General features: G+C 34.0%; 1 protein-coding gene across 2 annotated transcripts in view; it reads right to left on the reverse strand.

The window, feature by feature from the left end:
* Positions 1 to 540: 540 nt before the first annotated feature.
* Tmeff2 (transmembrane protein with EGF-like and two follistatin-like domains 2) overlaps positions 541 to 16,071 on the reverse strand; it is a 265,120-nt gene continuing 249,589 nt past the window's right edge. The window contains exons 8-10 of one of the 2 annotated variants that reach the window (XM_013027968.1): positions 6,587 to 6,710; positions 4,872 to 5,030; positions 541 to 1,636 (exon numbers count right to left, since the gene is read on the reverse strand). In XM_013027968.1, coding sequence (XP_012883422.1) covers positions 1,624 to 1,636; positions 4,872 to 5,030; positions 6,587 to 6,710 — 296 coding nt within the window. In that variant the 3' untranslated portion in view covers positions 541 to 1,623. The remainder of the gene's footprint in view (positions 1,637 to 4,871; positions 5,031 to 6,586; positions 6,711 to 16,071) is intronic. The other variant, XM_013027960.1, reaches the window with a different exon arrangement.

Consider the following 16,071-nt stretch of genomic DNA (forward strand, 5'->3'; position numbering starts at 1 on the left):
ATTTTGCAAGGGCATAGGAGTAGATATAATTTCTTTCAGTCTATGCAAGGATCATTTGAATAAGACAAAGGGAACTTCATTTAAATTACCCATAGGAACCATGGAAGCAATGTGCAAATAAATGATGATAAAGAAATTATTTGAATTGTTATTTCATCTTATTCTTTGAGAATGCTCAGAATTTTTTTTCCTACACATCTGTGTGTGTGCAAATGTGAAAAAATAAATACCAGCATCAGCTTTTCTTTAAAGTCTTTTCAACTCTTGAGGATTTTCTTTCTTATATGCTCAAAACCATATTTTCCTGGGGCTGGGAAGGTGGCTCAGTGGTAGAGTGCTTGCCTTGCATGCACGAGGCCCTGGGTTTGATTCCTCAGCACTACATGAGTAGCTTAAAACAGAAGTGGTGCCCTGTCTCAAGTGGTAAAGCACTAGTCTTGAGCTGAAGAACTGAGGGACAGTGCCCAGGCCAAGAGTTCAGGCCCCATGACTGACAAATAGAAACACAAAACAAAAAAACATATTTTCCTGTTTTTATGTCTTAGATCCATTTTAAATAATGATGCCTTATTAGCCATAAAGCAATTCATGGGATATTTGTTTGTTCTAATACCATTTCAAAAAATATAAACTACAAATACAGCAAAGTTCTCCCAGGAGGTTGTAATTTTTGTATTTCCCATTTAATGATGTTATTAATTCTTCTCATCTAAATAGAATAGAGTTTGCCACAGTGTGTATAGTTAATATGCAACTTATTTAGGACCCTTTGGACATATGCACTTAATTGAGAGATTCCAAGCTTAGAATCTTCCCCAGTAAAAACCCTTTTCTTTACAAGTTATAAAACATTTTCCCTCCCCTTCACCTTTGATTTAATTTATATGTCAGAGATCTTTCTGCCCTGGGAATGAAAATGGAAGACCAGGGAAGAAAGTAGATGAAATAGAGATGATCCAAAGATCTGAAATATTTTATCCCCACTTGATATAAAGCAAATTATTTTTTCTCTTTTCCAATAACCATCATTTCCCTTGATCTTAGAATCACTCAAAATCTAGCCACTGAGTCCTGTACAAACTAATGTGCTGTCTGAAGATGTGCAGAAAGATGAAATAGCAGGACCTTTACAGATTTGACTTGTTTGGTTATATTTACAGTTATGAAATACTGCAAATTTAAGAATGCCATTTTTTCTCATCACTGAGTATTTATTATATATAACAAATACATGGGAAAGAAAAAACTATATTGTGTGATATAAATAGTTTATTTACATTACAGAAAAACATCAAGACAATGTATACTATTTCAAATATATCCATACATAATCAAATATAGCTGTAGTACATGTTTTCATTGGTGTAGATTACCACAAATGCAAGGCAACATGTGTAGATCTTTTGTCTTATCTTTTGTCTATAATACTGTATTGTGTAGTCCAAGGTGTTAGTTGTCCAGTCACTGTGAAACATGCTCCCTTTAAATTAACCTCGTGGACGCTCTGGTTGTGTTGTCTGAACTGTAGTGCCCTGTATTTTGCTTCTGTCTGTGAATTCTGTTGCTTCTGGGGCATTTCCTAGAAGGTTGGAAAGTTCAGAAATCTTAGTCCAATGTGATTACTTAAAATTTGGTCCTATAATCACAGAGCAGAACTGTGGATTATGCAAATTATTTACATTTTTCAGATGAAAGAATTAATGACTAGTAGATCTGGGATTACTTTGTAAAAGTTAGTTTTGGCTTCTCCTTGTGGTTGTCTTTGGGCTTCTGTTGAGAATTGAAGAACAGAAGTGGAAGTTGAACAGAAATACGTTTACCTCATTCCCAGCTGCTCACTCATTAAGGCACAATGGATAGACTCCTCAGTACAATGCAATCCAGCAAGCCTGATCTCATCTTATCTCACTTTAAAGGTCTTCAACAAATTCATATTCAAATGTCTTAAGGATGAATGTTTTATTGACATTTCAATGCTACAAGTTAAATTTTATCATACACGATGACGAGCCAACAGTTATTATCTGATATGTAATTGAAAAAAATGTTTTGGTTTGGCATAATATGTTCTTTTATGTGCATCAATACTATAAAGTAGAAACAGAAATTGATACTAATTATGTAGCTTCTATAAAAAGCTAATCTGCAGGTAAAGTACCTGAAAAACCTCTGGTCTATTGTTTTTTTAGTGCAATAAAAGATAGCTTTGATCATGCAAGCAAGGACAATATAATGTTCATATAAAATAACATTTCAGCAAGCTATGGGATATTGGAAAATATACATGAATATACACATACATACACATGCAGTGTGTTTACATGTGTGTGTGTGTGTGTGTGTGTGTGTGTGTGTGTGTGTGTTTCTTTTAGATGTATCTTTAAAAATGAGAATGGAGCTGGAAATTGCATTTCCAGCAAGTAGGAGCTAAAGGTAAAGACTGAAAGTTTAATTTCTCAACATGGCAGCTCTTTTCATTTTGGAACATGTCTGTATATTTGCATATTTCTCTGGCACAGATTGTTAGAGAAGAGGCAGGTGTTTGGATAAAATATACAGAAAAAAGGAGGAAGGAATTAAGAACAAAGGAAAGAAAGAGAGAAATAGAAAAGAGGAGAGACTATGTCAAATAACATTTTTTAAATGAAGAAAATGAAGTAATCTCTACAAAAGTGCTGGATATTTTGGAATAGGTCTTAACACATTTACCAGGTATATATAGATAGCCTAGATAAAAAGTCTGGTTTCTAAATAGAGTGTCTTTGAACAAATAAAATGAATACACTGTTGGAATTAGTGTAATTTATTGACTACTATGATTGTTGGGAAGGCTTTGGGACATTTGCTGTTCAAAAGAGAGATTAAAAATTCATTACCAAAATGTTTTTATGCCATTTCTCTCTCAAAAGTAAATAGAACATAAGGCTTCCTTTAAATTTCACATAGAAGACAAAAAAGGCCATATACCTTGAAAACAAAACTTACTCTAATTTGAAGCTCAGTTTTGGTAATCTTGAGTATAGGAATACACAGAATCCTGACCAGTATAAAGGCAATATGACCAGTGGTAAAATGTACAAGCTCTGGCACTGGGCCACTTGATGCCATTTTTTTACTCTTATTGTTCGGCTAAGCAAACATAATACTTTGATGACCTCTGATAGCTCACGGTTTTGACTTTGAAAATTAGGATATTTGCACATTCTTTGTAATGTTATTAAATGCCGATATATATGTGTGTGTATGCCTGTGCACATACATATATGAATATATGACACTCATAACATATACATAATTCCTGGTAAAGGAAAAGTATATTTCATTTATTTTTATATGTATGAGAATGAAACTTATCAATAGCAGAATTGAAAATATCTGCTGATGGATTGAAGTTTTGGCCTTTTCCATTATGTAAAGAACAAATTTTTATGATATTATCTCCATTAAATATGAGCTTTTCAGAGCTTGCCTGGACTGTAGAAACTTAAGAATCTTAGAATAGTATAGTATAATTTCCTGTGTTTTTAGTATCTTTTCTATCTTTTTATGGTTAATATTTTTGGCTTCTTGAGTTATCTTTATATTTCTCAGAGTCTATTTTAATATAATCCATTGATTTGCTTGGCATCTAAACGTGAAAGTCAAGATGATGAACTCGACTTGGCTTAAAGCAGCACAAAGCTCCAGTCAATGATCTCCCCTTAAGCCTTTAGGCCAGGGAAGGATTTATGAACCATATTCTGTCTTTTTCAAGAGCAAACTCCACACTTGTCCCCAAAGAAGGTAGTGCAATACAAGATACTAAGATGTATTATGCCTTTTATTTTCTAAAGATACAGTATTTTTTATTTTCTTGCTTTTTGAAAATAAGTTTTTGGAATCATTCTGATTTACTGTAGAGGTGTACAGATGAGTGGCAGTCTAAATGCCTCATGGATTTGACGAAAATCTTAAAGAACTTCATTGGAACTTTTTCAAGGAAAGTGAAATCAGGTCAGAAAAGAAATATCTTCAATAACTTCTCTGGTCACACAGGACATAAATGATGCATTTGGTTTAGAATCTAATTCTTGGTTACCATGGGTTTGTACACTAACATAGTTAAAGAAGTCCCTGGCCTCAATCCTGAAATCCAAGCTAAACATCAAACATCATTAATCAGTCAGAGTTTATATTCCCATTGAAACTGGGTGAAATTTCTTTTCTCTCTCAATCTGCTTCTCCATGAAACAATTACCTTTCAATTGGACTTGCAGTTTCAAAAAAAATTGTGATAATCTCTGCATGTTTCTCCCTTTATCAAAGGTCTTCATTTCCTGTAACATAATCTTTCTCATTATAACTGTGCAAATTTTGTGGTTAGAATTTTCAGATAAAAAGTATTTGTTGTTTATACCAAGTATGTTAAAATGGAGACTTATTTAGAATGAGAAGTGTTATAAATAAAAGCCATAATTTAGTACTTTGGAAATCTTATTTAAAAATCTGCTATGATCTCATTTGGCATACTGGCCTAGATTAGAAAATACTGATCATTTAAATAGGTTATTAAAAGCCTGAATAAGGGCTAACCTATTTCTAACTAAAAGACAAAACCTTATTTTAAAAATGGTTGGCTTTATATGTCAGAGAAAACAGACATTTGCTTAGAAAATGAATATTCCTCATCAAAAATATGGAAATAAACAGTCCAACATGAAAATTCATACTTTCCATTTGGCTATTCAAATGCTCTTAAAATGAGAAGAAGAGACTCATGGAGAATGAGTGGATGTAGATCAATGAGGGAATTCACAACCAGAGAAATCTGACTTAGAAAGGAAGATCAACACAGCTCATTATTTGCGTGACCATCAAGCTTAGTGACTGACCTTGTGATGCAGAGGACCACCACACAGATGACAGCAATCTGAATTGTTCCAATCACAGCCGCGATTAAGACATACTGAAACCGTACAGGACCAGGAACAACATACAGAACACTGTAGTCCTTTTTTTCACAGTGTTGTCCAGTATAACCAGCATCACACCTAGAAGAAATGGTAGTGTCCAGTTACCTGCAGCTGCTGAATTCTTCTTTGGAGAAAAGAACTCTACTTAACATGTTTACTTCAAAAACAAAAAATTGTTTCTAATGACAAAGTATGAAACATCCTCCATCCTATTGTCTATAAAATATTGAAAAATATTAGGACTAGAAAATCAGCAACAATCATGTATTTAATTTGCTGGTTAAAAGTCATTTGCTGATGTTGGAGACTTAAATTTTTAACCAGCTGAGATAAACTCTGAGAAGGAATGATCCCTCACCCAAATCCTCTGAAAAATTTAGGTAGAAAATATGCATATTAAAATAAGAACTTGGGGCTGGGAAGATGGCTCAGTGGTAGAGCGCTTGCCTTGCATGCTCGAGGCCCTGAGTTCGATTCCTCAGCACCACATAAGCAGAAAGAAAAAAGCCGGAAGTGGCGCTGTGGCTCAAGTGGTAGAGTGCTAGCCTTGAGCTGAAGAGCTGAGGGACAGCGCCCAGGCCCAGAGTTCAGGCCCCATGACGGGACCAAAAATAAATAAATAAATAAAATAAGAACTTGTCAATGAAGTGAGAAATTTCATTACACATTTGTGAAAAGGGTCAACTTGTCATTGCTTTGCAATCTATCTTGGTATTTGACTGAGTTTTTTTTATAACTACATTCAGAGGTCTGTTGGGTATCAGGTAGGTTTAATGTCTGACTTCAGGAGATGGCAGGTTGTAAGCAAAAGCAAGGCAGTTGATGGTGGGAGAGGGGGATAAGTGGTGAAGGGGAAGAAGGAATGGGAGAGGAGGAGAGGAATAGGGAGGGAGAAAGGAACAGAGAGAAAGAGCAGGAGAGTGTGAGCTCTTCTGTTCTACACCTACATATTGAAGCCTTTTAAAAAAAACTATACACCCTTTGTGTATTAATTTAAATGTAAATATATTTGTTGTTTTTCATTTTAGCTTTGCCATCTTGGAAATAATAGCCATATATCCTAGATATGAATACTCAACAGATATTTATAAACTAAATCCAGACAAGTAATTTTGTTGTGTCTCTACTTAGCTTAAAACCGTGTAGGTGTGACTAATCATCTTACCACACCAGGCTCTGTGGATAGCAGATGCATAGAAAAGAGTGAGTGCCTAGTAAAACTTAGTTTGATGGCATTTGTTAGAGGATCTGCAGGACTTTGGAAAGGATGAGAACTCTAAAGTAATTCATTTAAGAAATATTTAGTGGGAAATGCCGAGCATTGCTCTAGGTGCAGCGGAAAGAGTGGTGACTAATAAAGAGTAGCCTGTGCATAAAAGCAAAACACATTTTTAAATTTTGGCACATGAGTTAATGTATCATGATGTATGACAAATAAGCTGTGTATCTAAGACATGCACATCTTATGTTTTCGTGTGTGTGTGTGTGTAAAGAGGCAGAGAAGTTTTGTTGCTGGTCCCCATGTGAATATCTAAAATAGCAAAAGGCCAACTAATCTTACAAAAAACATTTAATATTTGAGTTGTATACTTTTATTTTATGAACTATAAATGTTTAAAGAATGGAAACATTACCTGCAAGATGGCTCCTGCATATTGATGGAATGTTCACACTTTCCGTGCATACAGAAGCCATTGTAGTGTTCTGGACAAGGTATGTGGTGTTCTCTGGCACTTTCTTCTAATTTGTTAGCATTCTCTGTGAATACAGATAAAAAGCAAGTACCCCCTGTAAACACTTTCTTAGCTCAGTAAGATCATCCAGTATAGTAAGAAGCAGAGCAACAGTAGGTAAAGCTCTTTGAAAGGGCAAGAATTAAAAGGCCAAGCTTCTGAAGAAAGAGAGGAGGAGAATTGAAAAACACATCTTTACAATCATGTTTAAAGATGAAACTACAAAATTATCTAGTACTTTTCATGCTTTTATGCAATTTCTTCCATCTTTAACAGCCAGTGATGTTTTTATGACTTGTAAGACTGAACTTTCCTTGTGTAGAGACACTACATTGATCATAAAATAATCCAAGGAGAAGTTTTTTAAAAAAAATTTCAAAGCCCAGCATAATGTCCCTAATAGTAAATTCCTGTAATTGCTTGATACTTTCTCAATGTGAGAGCTTAAAAGTTAAAATTTGGCCACATTCAATTGTTAAACAGACATTTTCCAAACCAAATGCAAATACCAAACTAATGTATTCTTTTAGATTTTAAAATCTACCATGATGTTTTTACCAGCATTCACACATTTTTTCAAAAGAAACATCAAATTTTATTTGTGCAAAATAAATTGAACCAAGATTTAAGCTGTGTATGATACATTAATTTTATCCATATGCATATGAGAAATTATTTCAATGCTTCTCGTAATTTTCAACATTTCAAACTTCTTTCAAAGTAACTACAACTCTTTTCAGTTATTTTGGCATATTCCTTCAGCATACTTGATCCCTTTTATAAAAATATGCTATCTATCACTTACACACACAAAAATTGTTGCCTGTGATGGTTTTGGAACTCTTCCATCTACTATCTCTCAATATTCTATTTTCAGGTATATAATTACTGAAATAAGCAAAATGTATTGTTTGAAGCAACAAACATGCATCAAAGAAAGTTATTAAACACAAGCTAAAGCTATAGAAATAATTAATCTGTACATTTTTATTGCCAAAAATAAAACTACTAAAAGTGCAAATGTTCAGAATGATATATTCACATGGTGCATACAGCATGCTTAAAGTAGATTTTAATTCATACACTATAGCCTGTATTAGAAATATTTTGTAAAATTTAAACTTAAAGAAAAATGCAACTGAAAATGAACCCTTTTCCTTCAGATTAAGAAGTTTCATTTTATCATGTTTTTAAAAGACATTTAAGTATTTTCTGACTTTTGTTTATGTTTACCTCATATTTGTAATGCCATCTTTATATGTTCACTTTATGTACATTTTATCTTTTTCATCTCTTCTATAATCTGAAGTCTGATATTTTTGAGAATTTCTGCCCCAAGAAATGGGGAAATACTACTTTTTTGACTTCATTCTAATAACAGTCAGTGTAAAAATACTTTGTAACACCATACTAGTTAGTCAACAGTGATGGAAGTTTGTAGGTTATTACTTTTATGAAATGGATTACTTGCTAGTATTTCTACATAGGAATATTTTCATTCTAATATATCCAAATAATTTTTAATAGCAGTATGCACAATGAGCATATTCACTGGGAGATAAGGCATGGCACTGGCATTAGTGCATCACACAAATGTATGATTTATGTTAAGGCAGAACTGTAAAACATCTTCCACACATTTTAGAATGTAGATGCCATCTGTAAACCATTAATGTCTGGAGTAAATTGATAAATATGTTTAGTGCTTTCTTGCATATGTATATTTATGTGTATTGCTGTGATGACTAATCTTTCAAGTTACATAGCCAAATTGATATGGGGTTTACCAGAGTTTGGTAAAGATCTTGTAGATGAAATTTCTTCATTCATTTGCCCTGTATCTGTGTCTCTTTTTCTATGATAATTAATGATACTATGTTTGCACATACAATTTTTACACTAATAATTATCATTAAAGTTTTAGAATTCCTTTTAGTTTCCCTGTACTGTTTTAAGTTATTTTGGAATTGTGTGCATGTTTGTTTGGTAGCAACTTGTAGCTCTGACTAGTAGTGTTGGGTGAAATTTTCAATATGGAACATCTGATTAAAATGGAAGCAGAGATTCCATAATTGTTGCATCCATCTTGCAGTATTTTATAGTCATGAAGAAGATGAGGTTTACTTTGTATTATGATCAGGGGACAAGAAGAAGGGTGGTCAAACTTGCTATTTAAAGCAAACTTTATCATGGGTATTTGTCACTTCTACTGCTGATGAGATAAACCAGTACTGATTTTCACCCTTATGTCTGTATCTTATTCCTGTAGTGTTAATAACCCTAGAATGCTTCTGCACACCTGCACACAGGGAAAATTTTTGTGATCTTCCTGAAATTCTGTTGCACACTGTCTTTTTTAGACAAGTATTTTTCAAACATGCCTTATTAAAGGGCTATTTTTCTTTCTGTCAGCTACATGAGAAGATCAAGGTTTCCCTTAATTCAAAAATCCATTTTTTAATTTTTAACACTATACCCCAACCCATAATTACAGCTTGTTACTATATTTGAGACATATCTACAACTATGAACTGAAGTCCAAGGGCCAAATAAGTGCTTGTTTCTTTGAAGTTATTGCCTTGGTGTGTGAAGAGCTGGTTTATTATCCTACTGTAATGATCATGTGGGTGGGGAATAGTTTCCATCATAAAATGTGCTAATTAGTTTATACCATTCCTTATGAGCTTGGAGTGCTCTGCTGTGCTGCTTATAGGATTCCATCAAGTAAGTAAGTAGAGAGATTGAAAATAAATGAGTAGAAGAAATGATCCCTGGGCAAGAAAATGAAGAGTCATCAATATATGTCAACAAATTTATAGTCAATCCAACCAAGTAAACCAGTTGATTGAAAACCTGAATATACAACCACTTCTAGTAATGCAATAGAAATACTTTAGAAATGATATTTAAGTATTATTAAGAAGAGCAGAAACACAAAAAAAATCTAATTTCCCAAACAAATATACATATGAACCATGATGAATATCAGTGATTCAGAAGCTTATGCATGCTGAGTATTAAAACAACAATAGCACAATTAAAGATTTAAAATTAGATAAAAATTAGCTTGTGAAATGCTGCATGTGTCCTCTAGCAGTGGATGACTTAGACATTGATTTCTCTGTCATCCATTTAAAAAAAGAGATTCAAGGGGTATGCTCTTTCTTCTAAGAGATAGACAGTGGTGATGACAGGAACTCTTCATGCCTCTGTTTAAAATCCTCAACCAGATTCCTGTTTAAATGTTTACAAATGGTTTGTTCTGAAGGACATCTTGACCCTTTTATGAGAAAATCTCTGGTATAACTTGAGTTATTTGTAGCAGAGCTAATAGGGCCACGTGCCCATTGCTAGTCAACACTGGTCAAGAGCAGCTGAAGTAGACTGCTCTAAAGCACAGCTACACATAATTGTTTCTGCCCTGGTACTTGTGAGAAAGTGATAGAGAAAGCCAATAAGACAGGAAAGATGGCAAATGGCAAAGCCTCACCTTACTGCAAGTCATTTGTAAGTGGATAGGAAGGGAACAAAGACAAACTTAGCAGTTTCTACTTAAATCAATACAGCTCAGAGTGCTCTGTGTGTGTGTGTGTGTGTGTGTGTGTGTGCATGTGTGTGTATACATGCATGCATATGTGTTTACCATTACTCCTATCATTTTCTTCCCTTCTGAAACTGGAAATAAAATATTCAGAGAATGAATCTATTAAAGCAGTACCTTATGGATTAAGACAGAAACACGAATGTATCTAAAGAAAGAAGGCTTCTCTTTGAAAAAGGGTAGGGCCTGACCAAAAAAGTTTGAAAGTCAAGTCCTGTCATCTATTCAAGTGCTGTCCAGGGCTATATGCCCTGAAAAGAAAACAGAGCTAGTAAACTTCCCAGTTAGAAACAGATGTGCCATGTTATTAGTGTCTGATGCTATTAATGCATTCACAGTCTACCCATTTCTCTTGTTCTGATACTCTACTCTCTTATAAAATAATTTCATTTCTGTGTAGCCTACAACTAGGGACTAGCTTTAACAGTAAAACTTAAAAATATTCTCCATTTGAGAGTTGAATATTTCATTTGAATCTCTGAGCGCTTTCAAGGAGCGTAAGTCACCTTTCTTCATAATTTTGATGTTTCATAAAATAAATATGAAAAAATATTGAACATCTTCATAGCTGAAAGACCAGTCATTAATCATTGCACACATTGGAAGGTCTCTTGGGGCCAGTCAGATGATATTTTCTAATGCTACCCTACCTAGATTTACTTAGGTTTTTATTTCAAATAAATTCAAATCTGTTAGGTCACTGACTCCCCCAAAGGTCCTGGATTTGGTGTAAAGACTTCAGGATAATTTGGCAAGACCCCAAGGAAGTGTTAAAATCAAGGATTAAGGAGACACTTTAGGAAAGCAGATTGCTACTGCTCACTTTAAAGTACTCAAACTCTTTAGTAGGCAAATGGTCATCACTGTGTGGTGATGTGGTGAGTCTCTGGTGGTACTGAAAAATGCTATATAGCTATTTCTCAGAGATATGCAATGTGCTATTAATGGTGGATTGGAGCATTTTGGACATCATGGTCCTTTGAACTCTGAAAGAAATATTCACTTACATTGTATTCACACATTACTAATAAGTATTTATTAAATTTATTGAAAAACATTGTATTTGATAGACTACAAAAAGACATTGATTGCATATGAAATTATTTTTGCTTTCATTATGGGGTATTTTATTTTTTTAAAAATATAAAAATCTCAAAATTTTGACAATGTTTAATTCTAGCATAAAATGATCTTTCTATGGATAGCCATCCTTTTGGGGAGTAATATACTTTATGTATCTAAGTTCAATTTTTGACATCATCCTTTAATATCATTTGTTATCTTGACAAGCACATGTATGTGAGAACTTCAGTTTTGTTTATTATCTTTCTGTGGGCACACAAAATATGTTACATGTTTCAAGAGAGCCAGAATTTTTCAATATGGAATATATTTACATGATGCTACCATTTTTCATATGGTTACTGGGAAACTCTTGTACCTGTTCTGAATGATTTTTTTACCCTTTCCCTCATTCTTGCTGTGTTGCCAAAGACATTGGAAAATAATTTTATTTAATATAGTAGAAAAGGAGAAATATCTTACTCCCCATTATATGTACATTATTCCCGGGATAAAAGTGAATTATGAATTTGAAGTAAAGTTATGATTGTCCTTGTTGGTGATTGGAGTAGATCTGGGCGCAAATAGACCATTCATATGATTTCTTGTCCTCATCAGGTATGAACATACAAGGTTGCAATAAAAATCTCCTATCTGGCTTGAATTGCAGCTGAAGTCTTTTAAAGACTAGAGAAGTGTTCCTTCCTATTGAACTGGTTCTGAATATAATGCGACATGAGTTCCTGTAAACTAACAAATTCCATAGTAGCCTCAGTTACTGTCATAACTTCTTAAAGGTACAGATGAGAAGTCTCTCCCTTTTGAAGCCTCTTTTTAAGCATTTTCAAGTAAGAAAGCTAGCTAAGAGCAACAGCTTAGCACATGGGACGCAGAGGCATCTAAAGATATATTTAACTCCTAACTTTATTTATTTTGTTGAAGAGTAGCACTTCAGTCATAAGAGTCCCAGGCATTTAATCTCTATTAATGATTTAGGAAAATAGTTTTAAGACAAGGACCAACTTCTTCAAATGATATGAAGGCAACATCCCATTTATAAGTCAGACTATTCTGTTTCTTTCAGAAGTATAATTCAAATTACAGGATCTTAAAATTTTTAATTAGACAGTAGTGTGTATCAGAAACAGTGTGGATGGGAATGTAGGCAAATTCCTTTTCTTAGCATGGAAGCACTAATATCTAATGTGAAAAGTGACTATCCATATCACTACTTATAAACATACTTCCTGGGTATGAAATTAAAGTGGAAGAGAACTAATTTTTATGTTACTATATTCTGTATGGCATTTTGGGGAATTGCTTGATTTTAAATAGGAAAAATTGCACCAGAATGTGAAGGAGCACATAGTAATTTGAGGAGTAGTAGCAACAATACTGGATGCTTATTTAAGGGTGTTTTAACATCTCAGTTTCTACTGGCAATGTATTTACCTAGATTAACACAGAAATTTGAAATTTGTGTGTGTGTGGGGGGAGATTTTTAATGTAATATTCTATCCTATGACACTTATAATACCATCACTATAATTTTAAGGATTTGATATAACAAGACTTACAAAAGTTTGGTTAGAAATCTCTAAGAAAAACACACATCTATCTAGCTTATCTATCTATGTATCTATCTATGTATATATCTATGTATCTATCTACTTATCATTTTTGGTTGACAACAAAGCATGCAACTGCTTTTAACTGTTTGCTCTATATTTTGCCTTGTAAATACGCTGCCTGACATTGGATGGCAAGTTCTCCAAGGAGTGAAGAAAGTCTGCCTCTAGGAGGTTTTGTTTCATCTTTAATAGTCCTCTTCAAACTGCACTATTCAGTTAAGAAGAGCCTGTTAACTCTCAGCAAGTGGGCAACTCTTACAGGTTTAGAGGATTTGGCTTGAAGACTTTTTAAAAATACAATATTTTATGCAACTTTAGGTGGCTTTGTCAACATTTCCATTAATATTCAGCCTTGGGAAGAGTGGAAATATATCATCATTAGCTTGAGAGTCCAAAGCTGGTATTTTCTTGAGCTTATTGGGGGAAGTTTTCCACAGCTCTCCCCACTATACCTTTGCTGGTCATCTCTTTTTACTTTCAAGCTACCCTCAGAAAACAAAGCTATAAACTGTAGAGAGAGAAAAAAATATAGGAAGCCACTGTTTCATATTAAGAATCTTCTTTTGTCTTAAACTAAATCAATGCCTTTCTGGCCAAATTTATTTGTCCAGTGTTTAATGTGGGCAACCTTTCTCAGTGAAAGTCTTTAGTGACAATTCTAAACATGACACTAAATAATAATAAAAAGAAGAAATGGGTTCAGGGCACATCCATTTAACCATCTGAGCTGTGTGAGTCAAGCTTCTGACTTCTTAGGCTTTGTATTCGGGAATGAATTAATAGTCACGATAGCCTTATCAGGTGACACATTTGTTTTCCTCTATGACCGAAAGTTATGAATTCGCAGAGCATGCTCGTTTGAGACTGCGGCATTTACTGGAACATCATGAAGGCAAAAGTTTTAATAAAATAGAAACAGGGAAAAAAGCCAGAACACCTCTTTCAGTAATTTTTTTATGCTTCTTGTATAGCTACTCTGTGTCTGATACTGTGTTCATGTCACATAGAATATGCTATATCTGTTCTCTCCTAATGATTTTGCTTTTTTTCTTCTAAGTACAGCCAAGGAAACAGATTTTTCAGATAAAGTAATAACAAATATGCCTACAATTGCATCAGAATACTCACAGTAGTACTTCCATTGTATTGATACAATTAAACAATTGATAAAAATATATAATCCATCAAGGTAGACTTATATGATTTCCCACTTTTGAATATTCAAGCTCAAATGGATTAATTTCTTGTGTTAGAAAATGGAGACATCTGATCAACAGGACTGAGGGCAAACTCAGGATTTATGGCAGAATAGCAAGAAGAGTATGCAGTTACAGACTGATTAAAACACAAGACAGCATCTGGCCTCCATACCTTATTGATCATTTTCTTTTATGATTCCTGGTTTTTTTATCTTTCCTGGATCATCCTGCTGCTCTGAATACCAATTAGTTTCTGTTTCTTTATTTTTACCCCAGGGTAGGTGAAAAAGTATCTCATCTCAGCCAAAGCCATCATGAATCCCATTCCTATCTTTTCTCAAAGGTTCTCTCCACCCATTTGCTCCTGATTCTCCTTTGTCTTGAACTTTCTTTTGCTATTTCCTTCTTCCTGTCAGCATTTAGATATTTTAAAATGTCTTTTGTGGTAAAGTTTAAAACTTCTCAATCTATGTCCTTCTCCCTGACAGATAAGCTTCTTAAAAGTGTTATCTCTTTTTGTTCACTTCCCCCTATTTATTTTTTTAAGTTTTTTTATTGTAAACCCCCCTATTTTTAAAATTATATTTTTATTATCTTTAAACAATGATACAAAGGATTTACCATCCACTCAAAAGTTATAACCTGCAATTTCCAGGCCATAATTTTCAGACAACTTGTGATGACCAGGAACAACAGAACCATCTCTGTTGCTAAACCAGCTTATCTCTTTTCAGACCCAATTGCCTCCACCTCTCAATAATATCAGTAATGTTTCTTAGAGTTGACCACTTCTACCTGTCTGAAGTCCTATTTTCTTTGGTTGCCATAATGCCACTGATCTCTTTTCTTTTCCCTTGTTTTTTCTTTCTTCGTCCAATTTGTAGGCCTCTATTTTCCAACAGATTTATAAATGTCGACAGTTTTCTAAGGCTTATTTTGTGTTTTAAATATTCTCACTGAGAAAAAAGGTTCATTCTCACCCAAGGCTTGCATCACCATCTTTGACTTCTTCCAGATAATGATTAATCAGCTTAGGATACCTTTATAGGAATTGTTGCACCCTTACAGTTTTGTACGTATGCATAAAGGTGCTTATGTCTGCCAGGCACTTCAAACTCATCAGAATTTCCTTCCATTTTCTTCCCACTGCTTCTTCTCCAGGTATATTTATCCACTTATTGACCCAAACTAGAAATCCAATTTCACTTCAATTGTAATTGAGTGAATTACCAAGGTCTGTGAGTTCTATTTCCTAAATATCTCTCTCCCAAATTTGTCTATTCCTCCACATTTCTACTGCTATTCACTTAAATCAGATCATCACTGCTCAGCAACCCACCAATCTGACATTTAATCTTACTTTCCCCAGATCAATTTTTCATATTACAACTGAAGTGAGCTTTTAGAAGAAAAATATGAGTAAATCATAGCTTCTTATAATCACCCACCTTCTATGATACAGTTCTCAAGTTATTCCTCATTATGCATTCAGTGAGTCAAATTATAGTGTTACACAGATGACCGTTTGGAATCTTTCCTCAGTTTTTCAACTCATGATTTGTAATTCTTCCAACTCCTTTTACACTCCTTATATAAAACTTTCTCCCCTCTGGCCTTTCAGTATGTTGTTTGCTTTGCCAGCAATGCTCATGTTTCTCCTATTTCTTGGCCCCCAAACCTACTTATCATTAAATCTCATCACTGACTTTCTTCCTGTAAAAACTTCTATGGAGTTCTCCTGTTTCCCTTACCTCAGCTTGCTTCTTTTCCTACCTAACACTTCTCCCAGTTTCCAGCACTTTTCACACCAATCAGTCACTGTTGTTTGCTTCTCTGGGTGGCACAGTTCAGAAAGTCCTTTGTAAAGGCAGGTAATATAGCTGATATTTGAAA

This window comes from Dipodomys ordii, unplaced genomic scaffold (assembly GCF_000151885.1).
Source record: "Dipodomys ordii isolate 6190 unplaced genomic scaffold, Dord_2.0 Scaffold5, whole genome shotgun sequence".
Classification (NCBI taxonomy): Eukaryota; Metazoa; Chordata; class Mammalia; order Rodentia; family Heteromyidae; genus Dipodomys; species Dipodomys ordii.